This window comes from Trichechus manatus, unplaced genomic scaffold (assembly GCF_000243295.1).
Source record: "Trichechus manatus latirostris isolate Lorelei unplaced genomic scaffold, TriManLat1.0 scaffold00168, whole genome shotgun sequence".
Lineage (NCBI taxonomy): Eukaryota > Metazoa > Chordata > Mammalia > Sirenia > Trichechidae > Trichechus > Trichechus manatus.
Window position 1 is genome coordinate 2513492 of NW_004444104.1, and position 18201 is coordinate 2531692.

The window sequence follows — 18201 nt, forward strand, 5'->3', positions numbered from 1 at the left end:
CTGCACCTCCCGGCCTTTTTCAGATCTCTAATTGGACTGTAAAGGGCTAGAAATCAGCTATCTCTATATAAAATGATGCAAAAAAGCTTCACTCGAATTTGGGTTGAAATATAGTCAATCCAAGAGGACAAGAATATCTATAAAGAAACAGCCCAAATGTCCATCAACAGATGAATGGATAAACAAAATGTGGTATATACATACAATGAAATATTACTCAAGTATAAAAAGGAATAAAGTACTGACACATGCTAAGAAGCCAGACACAAAAGGTCACATAATATATGATCCCATTTAAATAAAATCTTCAGAATAGGTAAATCTATAGAGACAGAACTTATTCTGGTAGTTGCCAGGGGCAGAGGGGAGTGGGGAGCAACTTCTTAAAGGTACAGGGTTTACTTTTAGGGTCATCAAAATGTTTTAGAACCTGGCACAATACTGTGAATGTACAAAATGAAACTAAATTGTTCATTTTAAAATGGCTAATTTTGTTACGTCAATTTCACCTCAATTAAAAAAAAAGAATGTTTAAGAAGTAGTAGATGGCTGAATTTGTATCAGGCAAGTTTATAAATATTTCCATATTTAGTTTAGACTAGTGGTTCTCAACTGGAGGTGATTTTGCCCCCTCTCATACCTCTTCCCCTCACCCCAAGGATGCTGGACAATGTATGGTGACATTTTGATTATCACAACTAGGGGCAAGGGTGCTACAGGCATCTAATGGGTAGAAGCTATGAATGCTGATAAACATTCTACAATGTACAAGGACAGCCCCTCCCCAACCTAGAATTATCTGGTCCAAAATCTCAATAGTGCCACTACTAAAAAACCCTGATGGAGACCCAGTACTGTTAAAAAGACACATAATTGAATGAAAATATTCAGAATATTTTTTCATGGCACAGCAAAAATAAGGGATCCAAGAGATGAAATAAAGCTGAGGAAATCTCCCAGAAAATGGAAAGAGATGGAAAATAGGAGACAAAGTTAAGAAAAATGGAGGATTATACCAGAAAGTTCAACTGCCAACTAACACATATCTAAAAAAAAAAGAGAACAAAGAAAAGAAATAGAGAAGCAACTTCCCAAAACTGAGAGACCTGAGTTTCCAGACTAAATTAAAAGACATACCAAGCCACATCACTGTGAATTTTCAGAACACTGGAGAGAAAGAAGATTCTAACAGCTTTCAGGGGGAAAAAACCAGGTCATACACAAAAGATTATGAGTTAGAAATGGCCATCAACTCTTCAACTTACTAGCTGTGAGACACAGGGAAGATTATTTACTCTCTTTTAACTTCAGTTTCCATTTGAAAGCTACAGGTAATAACCAAACCTACCTTATAAAGTTATTATGAGGACTTCACGCTTATAAAGCATGTAACATACAGTACCCTGGCCTATAGTTAGTAGGCTACAAAAGTAAACTTTTATTATTACTGTAACGTGCAATCCCTAGTACAGGATTTCAGTATCAAGATACTTCCTCCATCTCTTTACAGTGCAAAATCCTTCAGATTTGAAGAGCCTACTGTTAAGATGGGAACCTGAAATGCCCGATTCTTTTCCTTTTCTCAGTGGTTGGCTTCTCAAAACTATCTGGTTTCCCCAAATACATGCAGGATCAAAACAGAACCACAGGAAAGGAAGAAAAACCTATCTATTCACTAATCCCATTATTTTCAAGTCACTACTAGAAGGAAAGGAGGAATGAAGGGAGGGAGGGAGGAAGGGAACATGACAAGAAAATATGAAGTTTCTGTATTTCGGGGTAGTTTTGTTTTAAATCTGCAAAATTGTAATTAAGTGAAAAGCCAGCATTTTCCTATTAGGCAACACTGTAAAAATGAACTTTTGATGTAAAAATTAGTGGGTTTTTTTGATACTAATGTAGGGGTTATAGTATACTTATAAAATCAAAATCAAAAGAAAAGTTTCCTACCTCCTTATTTTGATGATAGTATGAAAGCACTGGGAATCTTCCCTTGCTCCGGAACTTGGAACTCCCAACAATTATTGGTTTGCTTGCTATTTGGGGAACATAAAGTTCTCTGGGGTAAGTTTCACAGATCTGTAAATATCAAATAAAATATAACCACTCTACTTACAGTTCAAAACCAGGAGGTTGAAAATCACCTTCAAAAAACTTTAAAACTTATTAAATGCAAAATTACATAGTAATGCATAGACAAATTGTTACTATAATGGTCTCTAACACCCAGCACTAACTTTTTTACTAAATTACCTTGTATTCTCGGTTTGCATCAGACAACTGCCAGTGTGAATTTGGCACTCCCATCCTCTTGTATTCCTCAGCAAGGTCAATAAGCTGCCAACCTTGTAGTCGTTCTGAGTCATTTTGCTTGGGATTATAAGAAAATGCATATAGATCTTCATATTTTGCTACAGAATACAAAATACACAAATATTGAAATGCAACTTATAGGACAAAACACAATACAAATAAAAGTAATTTTTCAGGTTTATCCCCATTTCTTCTTTAAAATCTTCATAGAGATGGCTAAGACCTGAATATACCAACCAAAAGAAAACCTATCACTGTCAAGTCGACTCCAATTCACAGCAATACTACAGGACAGAGCAGAATTCCCCCATAGGGCTTCCAAGGAGTGGCTGATGGATTCTAACTGTCGACCTTTTGGTTAGCAGCCGAGCTCTTAATCACTGCATCACCAGGGCTCCGCTTCAGCCTAACAGTTTCTCAGTTCTCTGATGCAAAATATTATATTTAAAGGTACACATATCACTTTGAGATTCAGTTTATGTAATCATCAAAAGTGAAGCTACTGACTTAGACCCTTCTATGTTAAATCCTCTACCACAAAATTTCCTTTTCTTAAAAATAAAATTTTTGAAACATAAAACACTTCCCACTCACCACTTTTCTCAAACAAGATGTAAAATGGAAAGAGTAATGCTGTAAATAGAAAACTAGAGATATGTATACAGAACAGGAAATTGCATTATACATTCCTATAGGGCAGTGTTGACCAAAACTGGCAATGGTTGCAGAGAGCTCAAGAGAGTACTTATTTTTGAACAGTGGCAAGCCCTTGAAGTCATGGAACCATCTTTACTCGAAGATCTAGTAGTATATAGGATGATGGGATATATGTTACAGGCTTTATGTATGACGACAGAAGAGTGACTACAGACCTGCTCCTAGATCAACCTTGCAGGCTACAATCCAGGTTTGTTTAACAAAAAAAGTAGGCTCGGTAACATTCAGTAACTAGTTTGTTTTGTCTCCTGAAGAGAACTATGTAATTCAAGTAATGTTGAGGGAAGAAGGCCCCCAGATCCCCAGGGCATAAGTAGTGACAGATTCCTCTTTAGGGCGTATCTCCCTCTCAATCCTAAACCACTTGTCATCTAGTCGACTCCAATTCATGGTGACCTCATTTGTGTCAGAGCAGAAACGTGCTCCACAGGATTCTCAATGGCTGATTTTACGGACACAGATCACCACGTCTTTCTTTTGAGGCACCTCTGGATGGGCTCAAACTTCCAACCTTTCAGTTAACAGCCAAGCTGTTAACATTAACTGTTTGCACCACCCAGGGAAATAGGATTCACCTCTCTCTTCCCTCTTTCATGTTCCACCTTAATCAATTAAGTATATTAGCCCCACTGCTATCAGAGTACTCTGACCTTCCTTAACTTTTCATTTAGTAATATCAATTTCCAAGTGATTCCCCTTGGTTGTGTAATACACACTTAAAAAAAAAAAAAAAGTTCTGCTACTGGCTATCAACAAGCTTAGAAAACATTAATATAAATCTACTGTTTCTTAAGTCTGTACTATAAATGTTTCACTTAACTCCTTTCTCTTATGGCTCCTTCTTTGGACACCATCCTTAGAATTCAGATCAATAATTTCTAATTATTTCTAGGCCATATTGTTTGGCATAGAGTACATAGGAACCTGACTGTCAGAGTAACTTAAAGTATAAAATAACAATAATGAGACATTAAATAATGTATCTTGGATCATCCATATCATAATTAAGCATGTAAGCTTTGGTCTCTAAGAACAATACCTTGTTTTGACAGTTGTAACAAAGAGTTGTAAATATCATGGCAATCTCTTTCTCTGGGAACAATGAAATGCACAATCCTGAAGTTCTTGCACTGAATCACAAGTGGGCATCCAGAAGTCGTCAACGCGAGTTTCTCTACTGAGGCAATATGGTGGTGTAATATCTACGCAGAATGAAAAGAATAGTCAAGTTGCCATTATAAAGAACACTAAATATCTTACTGTCTTCCAGAGTAAATAAATGTTAGAGATGCCCTCGATGCCCTCTTAAATTCAAAAAAGTCTCAAATGACATACATTACACACTCAAAATTTTAAAATGACTGAATGCCCAAGCCAGAAACATGGCCCGCATCTCCTGAATATCTCTGTAACTGGTCTACGGCTCTCCATCTCTACTGTCACATTCCTAGTTGTACTGTCCCCACTGCTTCTCACCTGAATCACTGCAAACAGCCTCCTAAATGCTCTCTCCATAGCTATTCCTGATGCCCTCAAATCCATTCTCTACAATACAGTCAAATTACTTCTAAAAACCAATCCAGTCACATTATTTCCTATTTCTTAAGACTCATTTCAACTCCCTTTCCCCATCACTAACTACATTCTTTCTGCCATAGCCTTCTTTTGGCTTCTCAAATGTGTCAAGTTCTTTAACACACGCTCTGAGTGGCTCTCATTAACTGGGATGTTATCACTCTACCTCTTCACCTAGGCATGCCTAGTCGTATTTTAGGTCTTTACTTAAAACTCTACTACCACCCAGAAGTATAGCCTGACATCCTTTACCCTCCTTCCCAAGTAAGTTAGGTCTCTCTATTTTCTTATCACACATCAACCTACACTTTTCCTTCATAGAACTTAGTATAAGAGTAACTTGCGTGCTGAATGTCTTTTTTTTCCAGCTAGATTTTTGGGCACTTCATAAGGACCAAGACTTTAGCTAAGTTGATCATCATTACATCTTCAGAACCTAACACAGTACCTGAAGCATTATAATTGCTCAATAAATTTTGCTAAATGGATGAATAAAAAAGTCCCACTATAAACTCATACTTGATGCATTTTTAAACATATGATTAACACTCTCAGCCAATCAGTAATATTCTGTTTTCTACTAAAAAAATTCTCCCTCTCCTCAATATTATCCCTATTAATTCAAAATATTCATAGGAAACTTTTCTGGAGAGTAAAAAATTTTGGAGTGACAGCAAGTTTCTGAATGAGAAAACTCAATCATGCCAAGAAATCAAGTCATCCCAAACTAGTCTACAAATTTAGCATAAATTCCAATAAAAAATTCCAGTCTGGGTTTTTTTTGTTTTGTTTTGTTTTTTTGTGGAAGGGTAAGGGATAGATGATTATATATAATTATATATATTATGCATGGTAACATATAATTATGTTACATGTTAAATGTAAGATCTATATTAATGCAAATAATTATAATATTAATGTGTTATATATTAAGCATGTATCTAAAATTTATATCGAGATAAAATGCATAAAAATAATAAAGAAAAGCTTAAAAAAGAAGACTAATGAGGGAAGAACTTGTTCTGTGGAAATCAAAACCGTATATAGCAAAGGTAATTAACACATACATAGCCCATACTTAAGACTAAGATTCAGCAAAGGGAGTGTGGGTCATCTTAGTCATTCAATCTGTATGCTGAACAAATAATCTGAGAAGCCAGACTATATGAAGAAGAACATGGCATCAGGATTGGAGGAACACTCATTAACAACCTGTGATATGCAGATGCCACAACCTTGCTTGTCAGAAACGAAGACAACTTGAATCACTTACTGATAAAGGTCAAAAACCACAGCCTTCAGTATGGATTACACCTAAAGTGAATGAAAACAAAAACCCTCACAACTGGACTGATAAACAACAACATGATAAACAGAGAAGAAATGGAAGTTGTCTATGATTTCCATCTACTTGGGTCAACAATCAATGTCTATGGAAGTAGCAGTCAAGAAATCAAGTGATGTATTACACTGGACAAATCCATGGCAAAAGATCTCTTTAAAGTTTTAAAAAGCAAAGATGTCACTTTAATAACTAAGGTGTGCCTGACTGACCCTAGCCATGGTCTTTTCAATCACCTCATATGCATGCAAAAGCTAGACAGTGAAAAAGGAAGACAGAAGAACTGATGTGCTCAAATTGTGGTGTTGGTGAGGAATCTTGAATATGCCATGAATATGCCATGAACTGCCAGAAGAATGAACAAATCAGTCTTAGAAGAAATACAACCAGAATGCTCTGTAAAAGCAAGAATCGCGAGGCTTCAGCTTGCTTACTTTGGACATGTCATCAGGAAAGATCAGTCACTAAAAAAAGGACATCATGGTAGGTAAAGTAGAGGGTCAGCAAAAATGAGGGAAACCCTCAATGAGATAGATTTACACAATACCTGCAACAATGGACTCAAACACACTAACTATCATGATGATATCCCAGGACTGGGCAACATTTCATTCTGTTATACATAAGATTGCCATGAGTCGGAGCCAACTTGATGGCAACTAACAACAAAAACAACGGCAGCAGCAACATTTATATTGGAGGACCTGTGCCAAGTTACTCAAAATAATCAAACTAATAGTAATATCTAGTTACGGAATAAGGGACAATAAGCTAGTAATATTATACATATCACTATTATGATTCCAATTGAAACTCAAAATTATTTGCAGAAAGAGAATGATGAAGGGTCCTGGCTCTACTACCAACCAGCTATCGTATCTTGAAAAAAAGAATCATCTGTAAAACGCAAAAAAGAAAAAAAGATTGATAAGGTCCTTCTAGATCTAAAATGCTCATTTCTGTGGATAATAAAGAGATTTCATTCATGAGAAATATTAGGGAATATAATGATGAGAAGGCATTTTTAAAATAACAATAGGAGAGAAGAGAATAAATAGATACCTTTTAGCTGCCTCCAAAAACTAAGTTACCAACATCTGAAATAATAGCTATACGGGAAACTTCCACATGTATCTCTAAGAGATGGATAACATTCAGAGAAGATACTGGGAGGTAGGGAGTGAACAAAAGAAGGCTAGCAGAGTAGATGGTAATATGACTAATAACTTTACATGCTACTGCTAGGTTAAACTCCTGACAGTTCCTAGACAAACAATGGATGGGGAAGATCAAGTGCCTCTAGGGAACACAACTTCTCCAAAATCAACATCTCATGTAAATAACTTACTTACTGCAATCACAGCAACTGGATGGCCCTTCTGTGAAAATCCAAAGAGTATAATCAAAAGACAAGATAGAAAAGAATGTGGCACACTCCATAAGGGTTGATCACAGAGCAATATGACTGCCTGGGAGTCATCACCGAGCTCTAATCTTGATTCTACTACATGCAAAAATAATAAAAGCAGCTATGATTTATTGAGTCACTACTGTGTTTCAGGTAGATGCTTTTCATATTTGATCTCATTTAAGATTCGCAAAGTCCTACATGATAACAGGTGCTATACCCATTTTACAGCAGTACTAAGTCTCAAAGTTAAACACTTTGGCAGACACTGTTGGTATGCCACTCCTCTCCACCTTCCTTACAGGCAGTCTGCGGATGACAAACAAGTTCCGTTCCTAAGTCTGTCTTTAAGTCAAACTTGTACGTAAATCGAAACAGGTATGGTTCATATCTAACGTCAGTTAATCAAATGTTTGTCCTACTATATGTTATATACCTTTCTATGCACAAAAACATTAAAGAAACACTTCCAGTTACACTAAAACATATTTATCATAATAATACAGTAATAATAATAGTGTTGATGCACATCACAAAGTAGCACACATTTGTTATTAGGAACCGTTGTATGTACATCGAATTTTTAATATAATAGGCTTTACAGGGGTTGGTTTCTAACTATGAGTTATACGTTTAAGTCGGAAGTTTGTAATCTGGAAACTGCCTGTACCTGCAACACCAATTTCCCACAGGAGACTAAAAATGCCAGAAACCTGCTTTCTCTGCCTGCTAAGCAGGTAGGGGAGGTAGGGTCATTGGTACAGTGTAAAAAAACCCATTGCCATTGAGTTGATTCCAACTCACAGCAACCCTATAGGACAAAGTAGAACTGCCCCATAGGGTTTCCAAGGAGTGCCTGGTGGATCCGAACTGCCAACCTTCTGGTTAGCGCTGTAGCTCTTAACCACTACGCCACCAGGGTTTCCTGGTAGTGTAGAGAGCTCGAAAGCAGACCCACAAATATATATGGAAGCTTTATTTATGGCAGAGCTGGTACTACAGATCAATGGAAATGAACAGTCAATAATCAGCACTGGTAATCCATATGAAAAAAATAAAACTGAATCCCTACCAGACACCAAAATATTTTCCAGCTGTATTATAAACTTATGTGGATACATGGAAGGCAAAAGTTAAGCCTTTAAATGAAAATATAGAAAAATCTTTATAATCTTGACATAGGGAAAGATTTTTTAAATCACAAAAGAGCACAAACCATAAAAGAGAAAGTGATAAATCTATGACATTAAAATTTTACACTTGACTTAAAAGACACATACATACACATACAAAAGACAAGCCACACACTGGGAGAAGCTATCTATATAACATACATAGCTGATAAAGCATTAAAAACCAGAACTCATAAAATCAATAAAAGAAAGACAACCCACAGAAAAAGAAAAGGAAACCTACTGGCCAAAATATATGAAAGGATAACTTCCTTCTAGTCAGTAAATTAAAATCGTAATGTATATCCACCAGATATGCAAAAATTTTAAAGGTGACAATACCAAAGGTTGCTGAGGATATGGAACAATGTGTCATACTCTAGTATATGAATAGTAATTGGTATCACCATTTTAGAGAGGTGGCATTTAGTAAGATTGAATATGCACTTATCCAAGACCCAATAATTTTACTCCCAGGCAAACATCCCAGAGAAACTCTGGCACATAAATACAAGGAAATAAATCCAAGACGCCCATTACCGGATTGTTTGCACTAAGAAAAAAATTTTAAACACCCTAACTGCAATTTGGTATAAAAATATTGTGGAATATGCTATTTGATCTGTTAACATGTATTTTTTTAAAAAATAAAAGAAACAAATAGGTATTTTATAATAATTTAAGGACATAAGAGTCTTTCTTGTATTCTACGGAAGAATTCCACATTATACATATCACAAGGAAGAAAGGCAGAAGTGATCCGGCTACTTTGAAAAATGTTTGGTTGAGGTAAGTTACCATCTGTTACGGATTAAACTGTTCCTACCCTACCCCTCCCCAAATATGTACTGGAATGCTAAACCCTATACCTATGGATGTAATCCTATTTGGAAATAGGGTTTTCTTTCCGGCGTTAATTAGATCAAAGATGAGTAGGGCGGGTTCTAAATCTAATCACTTCTGATTTAGAACAGAACAGAGAGGGAAGACAGACATCATGTCAGGATCACCAAGGAACCAAGGAACACCCAAGGCTACCAACAAGGAAGGAACCAACATGGTCAAGACCCTAATTTGGACTTTCAGCCGCCAGAACTGCAAGAAAATAAATCTCGGTTCTTTAAAGCCACCAACTTGTGGTATTTCTGTTACAGCAGCACTAGAAAACTAAGTAACCAATGATTAAACATTTTATACATATTTCAAGTCCATTATTATTATGTTGTTAAACAATACATGTGGGGTTCTCCTTACCCAAGTTTCTTTTTGATGAGAGTCTATAAATAATAGATGGGTGGCCGTAAGATACAGTGTTCCTGTTAATGACTTGTTGCTGGTGCTGAATCGGTCTAGTACTTTCACTTGTTCAACCTAAAAAAGAACAAGATTATTATTTCTCATTTCAAAGGTAGTATAAATTCTTTTTCTGTTATCCTAGAATTTACATGCAGCGTTTTCAATTGTTTTTCCTCCTTATGTTCAAAAACTTAAAAAGCTTATTGAATATTCAATGTTAAATTTCACGTCTTTTTGGAGACTATATGAACCACAAAAAAAAAATAGATACTATTTACAGTTACAAATATAACCCACTGATAAGAATTTTATATGAAAAAAAGATTAGCATACATATTAGGCAGAACAGAAAGAAGGCATGTGTTATAAATAAGCAAAAACATTTTGTATACTCAAGAGTTAAAATATTTTATTTAAAGTTGCCCAATAAAGGAAAAAATACATAAGGTTACTATCTAGAGTTGCAGAAGTAAACTACTAGAAAAATTAAATCAGAAAACAGAAGGGTTGCAAATTCCAAATTAGTCTCTATATTCTCCTCCCCCTCCATACCAGTACAATGACTGTTCATGTCCAGTTTTGGACTTTTACTCATACTGTTCTCCCTTCCTAAAACAGTCTCTTCTGTCAAGGCAGTGGAGGCACCCAGTACAGGTAGTCCATAACTTATGAAGCGGTTCTGTTCCAATGACTCTGTCATAAGTTGGTTCTGACGTAAGTTAAATACATTTTTTTAGTTTTCATTATTATTTTCTTTTATTATCAATATCTTTATAAATCCAGTCTTTGTCTTTGGGGATTGGCATGAGAATGATTAACACCAGCAAATTACATGCTGCAACACTGTATGCAGTACATATTACTAATGAAAAGATATACAAAAAAAAAAGGACGGTCATAAAGTGCAGTTTGGTGTAACTCAAATATGTCATAAGTCAGGGACTACCTGTACTTTTTCATTAACAGTAGTAGATTCGCATATACACACACACAGGAGGCTGCCTTTGGAGAGTGGGACTAGGGTTGGCCAGAAATATGCAGAATACTGCTCTGAGAAAATGGTAGTGTTATTTTATTAAAAAAAGGTTTAATAACCATGAAGAACTTAAACAAAATAATTTACAGCTACAGAAGTAGATTACAGATAGTTCTTTAAATTATGTGTCTTCAAAAACAGATAGCTAGCCATTATCTCATTCATTCTATACTCTACCCACATTTTCCTTTCCCTTATTAAAATTTAAGAACATAATGCCCCCATTATGAAATTATGATTTCTAAAATAATCAATAATTACTACTTAAAAGACTGGTTAGCTTTCCCCCAGTACCAGACATTTACGTGTATGAGTATAACAACAGCACCTGTTTGCATATGGAGAAGACAATGAATCGCGGGTTTTTTTTTTTTTAATTACATGGTGTTTTCGGTGCAAGTTTACACAGCAGTTTAGGTTCGTATTCAACAGTTTCTACATAAGTCATTCAGTGACATTGGTTACATTCTTCACAATGCGTGAACATTCTCCTTATTTCCATTCTGGTTGTTCCATTTCCATTAATCTAGTTTCCCGGCCCCCTTACATTTTCATCCTTGTTTTAAAATAATTGTTGACGGTTTGGTCTCACACAGGTGATTTCTAAAGGAGCACACTACTTACAGGTGATATTCATTATTTTGTGAGCCAATCTGCTATTTAGCTACAAGGCAACCTCAGGGGTTAGTTTAAGGTTTAAAGAGTCTCTCAGGGCGTCCTCCAGTCTAGTAGGTTTGGTTGCTGTTTTTTTTTGGAATTTGAGGTTCTGATCCACATTTTTCTCCCTTTCTGTTAGGGTCCATCTATTGTGGCCCTGATTAGAATGGCCAGTACTGGTAGCCAGGCACCATCTTCTGGTCTCAGGGTAAATGAGGCCATGGTTCATGTCCTATAGACTAGTTTCTCTTTGAGTCTTTGGTTTCCTTCTTTCTCTTTTGCTCTGGGATGCATAGAGACCAACAGCTGTACGTTAGATGGCTGCTCACAAGCTTTTAAGACCCCAGACACTACTCACTGAACTAGGATGTACAATATAACTTCTTAACTATCTCAGTTGACCAAGATGTCCCATAAGACCATGGTCCTAATCCTTCAAACCCAGAATCCAATCCCATGAGGTGTTTGGTTATATCTAAGAAGTATCCCTAACTGTGATCCCTGTGTGCTTTGTTATACGTATGAATATATATGCATACCATCACGTAGATGCATGTACATATGCATATACCTATATATACAGACATACATACATACCTACCATCATGGACTGGATTGTGTCCCCCAAAAATACGGTCAACTTCGTTAGGTCATGATTCCCAGTATTGTATGATTGTCTACCCCTTTGTCATCTGATATGATTTCCCTATGTGTTGTAAGTACTATCACTATGATGTAAATGAGATGGCTTAGCAGCAGTTATATTGATGAGATCTACAAGATTAGATAGCGTCTTAAGCCAATCTCTTTTAAGATACAAAAGAGAGAAGAGAGCAGAGAGACATGGGGACCTCATACCACCAAGAAAGCAGTGCTGGGAGTACAGTGCAACCTTTGGACCTGAGGTTCCTATGTGGAGAAGCTCCTAGACCACAGGAAGATTGATGACAAGGACATTCCTACAGAGCCAACAGAGAGAGAAAGCCTTCCCCTGGAGCTGACACCCTGAATTTGGACTTCTAGCCTACTAGGCTGTGAAAGAATAAACCTCTCTTCGTTGAAGCCATCCACTTGTGGTATTTCTGTTACAGCAGCACTAGATAATTAAAACACCTACACACATATATGCCTACATATGTGCATATATACCCACACATATGTTTTTTGGTTGTTTTCGCTGCTGTTTCAAAATTATATGCCACAGCATTACCAACAAGTCCATTTTTCTCGTGTACTTTTTAGTGACATCATTTACCTTCGTCAAGCTGTGTACATTTCATCCGCACTCGATGTTACCTTTCCCATTACCAAAAATAACAAGTATCTACTATCTAGAGAGTGAATCCCTCCCTCCCCCCCCCCCCATACCTGGTAATCACTAATGAACATTAGTTTCTGTATATTTACTTGTTCATGTCATTTCATAAAAGTGAGAATATACAATATTTGTTTTTTTGTGATTGATTTATTTCAGTCAACATAACGTCCTCCAGGTTTATCCATGTTCCAAGATGTTTTGGGAACTCATTTTTATCACTGAGCAGTACTCCACTTCCTGAATTCAAAACATGTTACACAGCTACAGTAATCAAAACAGCCTAGTACTGGTTTAATGATAGACACTGTATATATGTACATTTTACTTATCCATTCATCTGTTGACAGGCACTTGGGTTGTTTCCATCTTTTTGCTATTGTGAATAGCACTGCGACGAACATAGCTGAGCATGTATCTGTTCGTGTCACTTCTATTAGATCCCTAGGATACATAACTAGGAGCGGAACTGCTGAGTCATATGGCGAGTCCAGCTCTAGTTTTCTGAGGAACCGCCAAACTGTCTTCCACAACAGCTGTACGAGGGTTCCAGTTCCCTCCAACACTTGTTATTTTCCCTTTTTTTTTTTTTTGTTTAATCTTTGCCATCCTAGTGGGAGTGAAATGGTATCTCATTCTGGTTTTGAATTGCATTTCTCTAATAGCTAATGACATTGAGCACCTTTTCATGTGTCTGTTGGCCATTTGAATATCCTCTTTGGTGAAGAGCCTGTTCGTGTCCTTTGCCCTGTTTTTGACTGAGTTGTCTTTTTGTTAAGTTGTAGAAGTTTCCTATATATTTTAGATATTAGACCCTTATCAGTTATATCATTCCTGAACATTTTTTCCCAGTCTGTAGCTTGCCTCTTTACTCTTTCGATAAGGTCTTTTGACGAACATAAGTTATTTTAACTTTTATTATGCAGTCCCAGTTATCTATTTTGTTTCCTGTTGCTCATGCATTCGTTGTTGTGTTTCATAATCTATCACTGAAAAAAATTAGGTTTTAAAACTTTGCTCCTACATTTTATTCCAAGAACTTTAAGGTTTTAGACTTAATATTTAAGTCCTTGATCCATTTTGAATTAGTTTTTGCACATGGTGTGAAGTATGGATCGTTTCGTTTTTCTGCATGTGGAAATGCAGGTTTGCCAACACTATCTGTTGAAGAGACTACTCCTTCCCATTGAATGAATTTGGCACCCTTGTCAAAAATCAATGACCACAAATGTTTGATTTATGGATTTTCAATTCTATTCTGTTGGTCTATGTGACTATCATTAAACCAGTACCAGGCTGTTTTGATTACTGTAGCTGTGTAACATGTTTTGAATTCAGGAAGTGTGAGGCCTCCTACTTTGTTCTTCTTCAAAATTGCTTTGTCTGTTTGGGGTCTCTTGTATTTCCATATAAAACTGAGGATTAGTTTTTCCATTTCTGTAAAGAATGCTGTTAGAATTTTATCGGGATTGCACTGTTTATCTGTAGATCGCACTGGGTAGTATTGACATCTTGACTATGTAAATCTTCCAATCCGTGAGCATGGAACATCTTTCCATCTATTTAGGTCTCCTTTAGTCTCTTTCAGCAGTGTGTTATAATTTTCATTGTATAAGACTTCCACATCCCTGGATAAATTTATTCCTAGATATTTTATTCTCTTAGATACCAATATAAATGAAGCTGTTTTCTTAATCTCCTTTTCAAATTTTTCATTGCTGGTGTATAGAAACACAACTGATTTTTGTGTGTTGACTTTGTATCCTGCAACTTTGCTAAATTTCTCTACTAGTTCTAGAAGCTTTTTAGTAGTTTCTTTGAGATTTTCTATATGTAGGATCATGTCATCTGCAAATAGGGATAGTTCTACCTCTTCCTTTCCAATTTGGATACCTTTTCTTTTTCTTGCTAACTGCTCTGGCTAGAACTTCCAGTACAGTATTGAATAGGAGTGGTGAGACTGGGTATCCTTATCTAGTTTCCATTTTCAAGTGGAAAGTGCTGAAATCTTTTTCCACTGAGTATAATGACAACTGTTGTTTTTTCATAATTGTCCTTAATCATGCTGAGGAACCTTCCTTTTATTTCTGTTAAGAGTTTTTAATCAAGAAAGTGTGCTGGATTTTACCAAATGCCTTTCTGTATCAATTGAGATGACCATGTGATTCTTCTCCTTTGTTCTATTAATGTGGTATATTACACTGACTGATTTTCTAATGTTGAATTAACTTTGCATTCCTGGAATAAATCCCACTTTATCATGATGTGTAATTCTTTTAATATGCTGTTGAATTCTGTTTGTTAGTATTTTGCTGAAAATTTTCGCATCTATATTCCTAAGGGATATTGGTCTGTAGTTTTCTTGTGATGTCTTTGTCCAGTTTTGGTTCCAAGGTAATGGTAGTTTCATAAAAGAGGAAGGGAGAACTCCTTCTTCCTCTATTCTTTGGAAGAGTTTGAACAGGACTGGTGTCAGTTCTTCTCTAAAAGTTCAAAAGAAATCCCCAGTGAAGCTGTCTGATCCTGGACTTTTCTTTATTGGGAGGCTTTTTATTACTGATTCAATTTTTTTCACTTGTTAGGGTCTATTAAGGTTTTCTACTTCCTTTTGAGTCAGTTTAGGTAGGTTATGTGTCTCTAGGAATTTGTCTATTTCATCAAACTTATCAACTCTGTGGGAGTACAGTTGTTCATAGTATTCTGTTACGATCCTTTTTACTTCAGTTGGGTCAGTTGTAATGTCTTTTTTATTTTGGTTATTTGTGTCTTCCCTCTTTGTCAACCTAGCAAGTGGCTGGTCCATTTTACTGATCTTCTCAAAGAACCAACTTCTTGATTTGTTGATTCTCTCTGTTTTCCTCTTCTCTATTTCATTTATTTCTGCTCTGGTCTTCATTATTTATTTTCTTCTAATAGCTTTAGGTTTACTTTACTCTTCTTCTAGTTTCTCCAGCTGTAGAGTTGGACTATTTATTTGAAATCTTTTTTCTTTTTAATGTAGGCGTTTATTGCTGTATGTTTTCCTCTGAGGACTGCCTTTGCTGCATTCCATAAGTTTTGGTATGATATGCTTTCACTTTCATTTATCTCCAGGTATTTTTTAATTTCACTCTTGATTTCTTCCTTGGTTATTTAACAATACAATGTTTAATTTCCATTTGTGTGTTTTCTAGTTTTGCTTCTGCTGTTAATTTCTAATATTCCTTTGTGGTCAGAGAAGATACTTTGCACAATTTCATCTTTTTAAATTTATTGAGACTTGCTTTGCAGCCTAGCATATGTTCTATTCTGGAAAATGATCCATGTGCACAGGAGAAAAATGTGTAGTGTTGTGATGATGGGTGAAGTGTTCTATATATGTCCACTAGGGTCTAGTTGGCTTACGGTATTATTTAAGTCCCCCATGTCCTTACTGATCTTCTTTTCAGATGTTCTGTCCAGAACGGAAAGTAGTGTATTGAAGTCCCCAGCTATTATTGTGGAATTGTCCATTACTCCTTTCATATCAGGATTTATTGCATATGTTTTGGAGCACTTATCTTAGGTGGATATATAATTGTTATGTCTTCTTGATGAAATCACTCTTTTATTATTATGTACTGTCCTTCTTTATCTCTTATAGCAGACTCTGATTTAAAGTCTATTTTATCTGATACCAATACAAACACCTTTGCTCTTTTATGTTTACTAGTTGCAGTCCCTGGAGATGGACATCATGTTTGGTAAAGTGGAGGGTCAGTGAAAAAGAGGAAGACCCTCAAAGAGATGTACTGATATAGTGGCTGCAATAATGAGCTCAAAAATAGCAATGATTATGAGGATGGGCAAGACCGGGGAGTGTTTTGTTCTGTTGTACACAGGGTCACTATGAGTTGGAACCAACTTGAGGGCACCTAACAACAACAGTTGCATGGAATATTCTTTTCCATCTTTTACTTTCAGTGTTTGTATCTTTGCGTCTAACATGTGTCTCCTGTAGGCAGCATAAGGATGGAACTTCTTTTTATCCATTCTGTCACTCACTGTCTTTTGAATGGGAAGTTTAGACCATTAACATACAAGGTAATCACTGAAAATGAACTATCTACCTCATTCATTTTGCTGATTGTTTTTTGTGTCTTATATCTTCTTTGTGCCATTATTTCCATATTTGTTATTTTTTGTTTAGTTTTTTTGTGTTGAGCCTCTTTGATTTCTTCCTTCTTCCCTTTTGTGTATTTTCTCTAAGTATTTTCTTAGCATTTACCACAAATATTATACTGAACAATGTACAATTGCATCAACTTATTTCAGCTTGCTGCCAACATTTAACATACAAATAAGTAACATACAACATTAACATACTAAAACTCTATTCCTGTTTTGCCCCTCCCCCTTTCTGTTGTTGCATCTCCAGTTACATCATCATAGATTCTACATCCGATAGGTTTAATTTGTATCTATTTCTTGTGCACTTGATGTTGCATTACATGCGGAACTAAACTACGGAGTTTGCTCCCTGAAAATACCATATACTTGTCTTTGTATTTGCCCATGTTGTTAACTTTATTAAGGAGCCCTAGTGGCCCAGTGGTTAAAAGTGATCAACTGCTAACCGAAAGGTCAGCAGTTCAAAAGCACCAGCAGCTCCAGAGGAGAAAGATGTGGCAGTCTGCTTCCATAGAGATGTACAGCCTTGGAAACCCTACAGGTTCTCTATGAGTGAGAATAAACTCAATGGCAGTGGGTTTGGTTTTTTGGTTACCTTTATTGGAGATTTCTCTTTTTCTCCCCCTTTCCCATGCGCAGATTCAAGTATTTGTCTAGTGTTCTTTCCTTTCTATCTGCTAAGAACATCCTTGAGTAGCACTTGCAGAGTAGGTCTGGTACTAACAAATTCCCAGAGATTTTGTTTATTTGGGAATGTTTTGATTTTCTCCCTCAGTGGTGAATGGTAACTTTACTGGGTGTCTTAGTTACATAGTGCTGCTATAACAGAAACGCCACAAGTAGACGGCTTTAACAAACAGAAGTTTATTCTCTCATAGTTTAGGAGGCTAGAAGTTCAAGTTCAGGGCACCAGCTCCAGGGCAAGGTTCTCTCAATCAGCTCTGGAGGAAGGTTCTTGTCATCAATCTTCCCTTGGTCTAGGACCTTCTCAGCCCAGGGACCCCGGGTCCAAAGGGGTCCTTGCTCTTCTTGCTTGGTGGTAATGAGGCCCCTCTCCTCTTTGCTTGCTTCTCTTTTTTATATCTCAGAAGAGACTGACTCAAGATACAATCTAATCCTGTAGATTAAGTTTTACCTCATTAACATAACTGCATCTAATCCTGCCTCATTAACATCACAGAGGTATGATTTACAACACATAGGAAAATTACATCAGATCAC

The 18201-nt window shown here is 36.3% G+C and overlaps 1 protein-coding gene across 1 annotated transcript in view; it reads right to left on the reverse strand.

Annotated features, from left to right (window-relative positions):
• Positions 1–18201, reverse strand: part of MTMR6 (myotubularin related protein 6) — a 63196-nt gene that overhangs the window by 16908 nt on the left and 28087 nt on the right. Inside the window, exons 2-5 of the mRNA XM_004386580.2 lie at positions 9782–9898; positions 4070–4232; positions 2254–2411; positions 1951–2079 (exon numbers count right to left, since the gene is read on the reverse strand). Of these exons, the coding sequence (XP_004386637.2) occupies positions 1951–2079; positions 2254–2411; positions 4070–4232; positions 9782–9898 (567 nt within the window). The remainder of the gene's footprint in view (positions 1–1950; positions 2080–2253; positions 2412–4069; positions 4233–9781; positions 9899–18201) is intronic.